Below are 5,000 nucleotides of genomic sequence, written 5' to 3'. Positions count from 1 at the left end.
TAATGGCGGACCGTGACATCCAAAACTTACACTCAAAGTAGACAGCCTTTAGATAAAAATCAAAGCTCAAACTTTTGCCAGGCAGGTGTTAAGCAAACACACTTTCAAAATCTGAAGAAAAAAAGAAAGTGATTTTTTGATCATAGTACCACTTTAAATGTAGTTAAGTGTACTCAATTGTGCCACATATCCAGAAATATTTTATATCCGCCTTTCTTTTAAATACGGCTTGCGTCCACACGTGTTCGGTCAATAAGCCGGTCTGGAGTTTCAAAAAACACGTGCGCGCGTCGGGATAAAATCAAGCATTTATTAAAATACAAAAGATTTTGAATGCAAATTTCTGCAATCAATTTCCATAACAAACGAAGTGTGTTTTTATCCCGACTCGCGCACGTGTTTCTTTGAAACTCCGAACTGGCTTATTCGGTAGCCGTAACACTATCGGATCCAGTCTTACCCGTGTGAGATAAATCAACATGGCGTATAGATCTCGGACCTTGAAAGACTCTCACTTGCAACTCGTTAAGAAAACAGAGAAAATGGCGCCAACATACGATTTAGCGTATGCTCAACAAGCAAAATCTTTGTCAAAAGCACTGGGCACTAGAGTGTATCCGGATACGTGTGGACAGTGAAAACTTTTCAAAAACGATTGGAATACGCTAAGTGTGGACGCGAATACTTTTGAATCCGGAAAAAAAAATCCCGGATACGTGTGGACGGGGCGGGGCCCAGGAGCCCATCTGGAGCGTGCAACTTCCATACAGCGTCTGTGAAACGGCGTTTTCACAAGTAGGTTTATTTTTAGACTAGCCCTTCCCGCGAATTAGGTCAAAAAACAAAGGCAGTTCCGGTTCGGTGACCCTATGACGTCAGCTTAATTTCTTGTAATTGGTCGTCGGGCTCCTGTGGGAGTCTCATTCGCGGAAAATTCAATCTAAATATAAATCGGTCTGTGAAAACGCCGTTACACGAACACAGTAGAGTTGTAGGCTCCGGGTCATGGGTTCCTGGCGGGGCCTTACTTTTTTGAGGAACTTGCAAGGAGGATAACGGCAGTGACGAGATAGTCATCTAAAACTATAACTTCAGTCGTGTTATTTTTATTCCAAGTCGTTCATTGTGGAAAGTGTGCATCAACTTTCCAGGAACAAAATGAACTCAAAATTATCATTTCACGTCGTTGTCACGACGAAAAACGGCAAATAAATTTACCAAATGCAAAATCCGTGTGCGGGGCGAGTAGAGCCATTGTTTTAATTTGCTCATTTAACCTGGGGATTGGTTAAAAAGTCAATAATAGTTTGCTTGCTGCCGGAAATGCAGATAAATTTACAAGGCAAATTTCGGCTTGTAAATTTGTGCATGGTAGATTACCATGGCACACAATGGCTGTTGACCTAGATCGAAATTATGCAATCATGAAGTATGAAATCATGCAACATGCAATTTTCTTACCTCCTTTGGGAGTAGAAGATATAGCGGTGGTTTTCACAATGGTGTGCTTAGCCGCAGTTTGAGTGGTGCCAACGGTAGTTTCCACGAGGGGTGGGGAAGATTTAGTTGCTGTCTTCACAAGGAGAGGGAACGGCTCATTCGTAGTATCCACCAGGGGAGGAAAAGGTTCTGTGGTAGTTTTCACAATAGAATGCTCAGTGATAGTTTTCAGATTCTTTCTCTTTACAGACGTTTTTGGGTGGGTAGGAAACGGTTTAGATGTTGTCCCCACGGCGAGAGAGAACGCCTCAGTTGTATTATCCACCAGGGGAGGGAAAGGTTCTGTGGTAGTCTTAGCAATGGAAGACTTTTCAATACCTTTCGGAGGGGGATTCTGGACAGTGGTAGCTTCAGTAGTAAATTGATGGATTGTAGGATTCGATGCCGCCCAGGTGGGATTGGTCGTAGTTTTGGGAGTGTTAAGGAAAGTTGTTTTTGTGACGGCAGCAACGGAGGACTCAGACATGTCTATAAGGGGAGGGAAGGGTTCTGTGGTAGTTTTCAGGAAATGTGTCGTACTGGTAGTTTTCACTCTAGTGGACTTATTATTGGTTTGCAATCTGGACTCTATAGTGCTCGATTCTTTGCTGGCAGCCATCGTTTCCAAAAGAGGAGGTAAGAGATCTGCAGTAGTTTCGGTGTTAGTGGCCTGAGTAGAACTTTCTCCAGTTCCTACATGGCGGGACACAGCTTTAGTGGTGCTTATAACAGTCGATGGCAGCGTCGCAGTGTCTGTAGAAGTAAACCCCCGCTTAGCTTCCGTAAAAGAACTCTTGAAAGAGGATTTAGTGGTTGCTTTAACCGAAGTGGCCTCGGCATTATTGGGCCCCAATGTACCTGTTTCCTTAGCTGTCGTCTTTTCGCTTACGTCCTCAAGAATGCCCTCACCAGTGGTTGTTTTCAACGTAGTGGAGCTTTCTGCTACTTTTCCGCTCGTGGCCACTTTGCTTTCCTCCGTAGGCCTTGCCTCCACAGTGGACGAATAGAGAGTTGTACCCTGCGTTCCTGTTATAATCATTTTCTTGGTGTCAGGATCAGGGCTTGATTTTACAAGGCTTGTTGTGCTTTTGTCATTATCGTTGTTAGCCTTATCATTATCGACGTCTGAGCCCATGGTTGCTGAAAATTCCTTTGTAGGCTTCGTAGTAACCCGCAAGGACTTCAAGCCAGTAGCCGACGTACCGACGGGTTTAACCGAGTGTGTTTTATCCTTATTAATTGTAGAATCATCGCCGGGATTAACACCAGTAGCCTCTTCCGTGCCTTCCATGTCGGTCCTTGGATCTAAATTCGCATGAGTGGCCGGTTCTGCCGTCGAACTTTCGTCAGAGGGGAGTGCCCTTGCGGTAGTCAGTTGTCTGGTGGTTGACACAAGCCTAGTCGTTTTCATGGCAGTTGTTGCTCCCCTGTCAATTGATTTCTCACTGCTGTTCGTCTCAGAAGTCATCATCGTATATTGAGTGGTTAATCTGTTTGCAGGTTCATCTTCAGATTTCAATTTTGTCGTTGTTGATCCTTTCGATCTTGTTTGTCTTGCTGTAGGTGCAACTGCTGCAGTTATTGCTTCTTCAGTTGCGGAAGTGATATCTTTCGTGGAAGAACCACGATTTGTTGTTGATGAGGTGTTTCCGAATTTCCTGTTTAAAGACTCGTCGATGCGGTTCTGTGTCGTTGCTGGTGTTTTAATGTTGGTGGACTCAGCAACGGGCTCCTCAACTCCTGTCCTTTGTGTCGTCAATTTGTTAGCGATGGACTCCTGTTTGATCTTCTCGGTGGCTGCTGGTGTAGTCATTCTCCTGTGAGCGAACTCGCTGACGGGTTTCCTTATTTCCGTTGACCCTGCTGTTTCGTTGGTGTTCGATTCATCAACGGGCCTAAGTGTTGCCGTTTTTTGTTTTCGCTCTACACTTGATGTTAATATTCTGGTGCTGTTCTCGCCCATGGGTTTGTGTGTTGACGTTGTAATAGAACCGTTGGTAGTCGACGCATCTAAAGCTAGAGTCTTAGAAGGTATCATTGTAGCCTTAGTGGTGGAAACAACAAGGGTCGACTTATCAACCACCTTGCCCACGGAAGTCTCCACTTCTTGGTCATGATTATCCGAGGTTTCGGTACTTTTTGGTTTATCAGTATCTCGCATAGATGGGATTGCCTCTGTTGATACTGTGTCCACAGCACTAGATCCCGACATGGGAGTCATTGAGGTGTTCTGCACAGTGGAACTTGAGGTTGGTTTTTCTTCAATATCGGATCCATTTGAGGCCTTATGCTGAGATATGGCCAGGTTAAGATTCCCATTCAGCTTCTCATGAGACAACTCCTTGAAGTCGTCGGCGTCTTGCTTTTTACTAACGGTAGTTTCTGTGGTTGTAACGTTCCATGTCATAGTAGAGGAATCAGTCGTTGAAGGTGCGCTGCTATAAGTTCTGCTTGTCGATGAAGCAACGTTTTCCACTGTCAATACATCCAGCATAGATTTCTCGGTAGTGGATACAGTACTATTCTCTAGTCCAGGGTTTGTTGACTCTGTAAACTGCTTGTTTACCGAATACCCCGTAGAGGTGGTCATGATTTGGGATGTATTTAATCCATTCGAGCGAGCGCCCGTAATGCTTGACGTGGCTGGAACTTGTGGCCTTGGAGTCGATGAATTTTCCACTGGCGTCAGTAAATCATCTACTTTATCATCTGTCTGATTTGGTGATTCAACATCTTCATTTGAGAACACCACGGAAACTGACCCCTCTTTCCTATCGGATGATTTTGTTGGTAAAGCATCACCTCCTTTTGGAGTTCCTTCATTTTTGTTTCTGTCATCGGCTACATTTGTATCATTTCCTGTCCGTAGCATTACTAGTGTCCTCTTCTTCTCTAACGCTTCAGCTTTGGCAGTCATTGGTGACCGATCCGATGCCGAACTGTTTTGCACCATTTCCAGTGACTTTGGCATTAGAGGTGATGTTCTGTTTGCATGTAATTCAACAGCAGTGCAATCTCCTTTCTCGTCTGTAGCGTAACCATCGCAGCATGTTTGGCAATACTCTCCGCAAGTATCGTGTTGACACAGACAACTCATGCTCCCCACCTCCGTCAGCATACATTCATCTGCGTGTCCGCTACACTCGCAACGTCCTTCTATTGAAATATCACCGAGTGAATAATACGCCTACAATAAATAAACAGTGCAGAATGCTTCCATTAGTGCTTTCTGTAGCCCTAGCTGCATAAATACTTATCTGGTAGGTTAGCGAAAGCCATAATTTGACGACACAAGTTCGCATGGTGACTTTATTGCATGTTAGTTAAATCGACATTCACTTGATGAGAAGGTGTCAGTGGATGTTGAGCTCATCGATGCGATTGGTTAAAACGGCCCCATTTTTTGTAGCCAATCATAATTGAAAACCAGAAATGGTTTTCATTAAAAGGCTCTTTTGAAAGGCTCTTTGAATATATTATAGATAATCGATCTATCCTCCTAGAAGTATTAGTGACTGGAA

The 5,000-nt window shown here is 44.2% G+C and overlaps 1 protein-coding gene across 1 annotated transcript in view; it reads right to left on the bottom strand.

The window, feature by feature from the left end:
* LOC137977851 (uncharacterized) overlaps window positions 1–5,000 on the bottom strand; it is a 92,937-nt gene that overhangs the window by 77,538 nt on the left and 10,399 nt on the right. The window contains exon 5 of the mRNA XM_068825198.1: window positions 1,462–4,666. Within this exon, the coding sequence (XP_068681299.1) occupies window positions 1,462–4,666 (3,205 nt within the window). The remainder of the gene's footprint in view (window positions 1–1,461; window positions 4,667–5,000) is intronic.

Source organism: Montipora foliosa, chromosome 11 (genome assembly GCF_036669935.1).
Source record: "Montipora foliosa isolate CH-2021 chromosome 11, ASM3666993v2, whole genome shotgun sequence".
Taxonomy (NCBI): domain Eukaryota; kingdom Metazoa; phylum Cnidaria; class Anthozoa; order Scleractinia; family Acroporidae; genus Montipora; species Montipora foliosa.
This window is presented reverse-complemented; position numbering and strand designations above follow the sequence as displayed.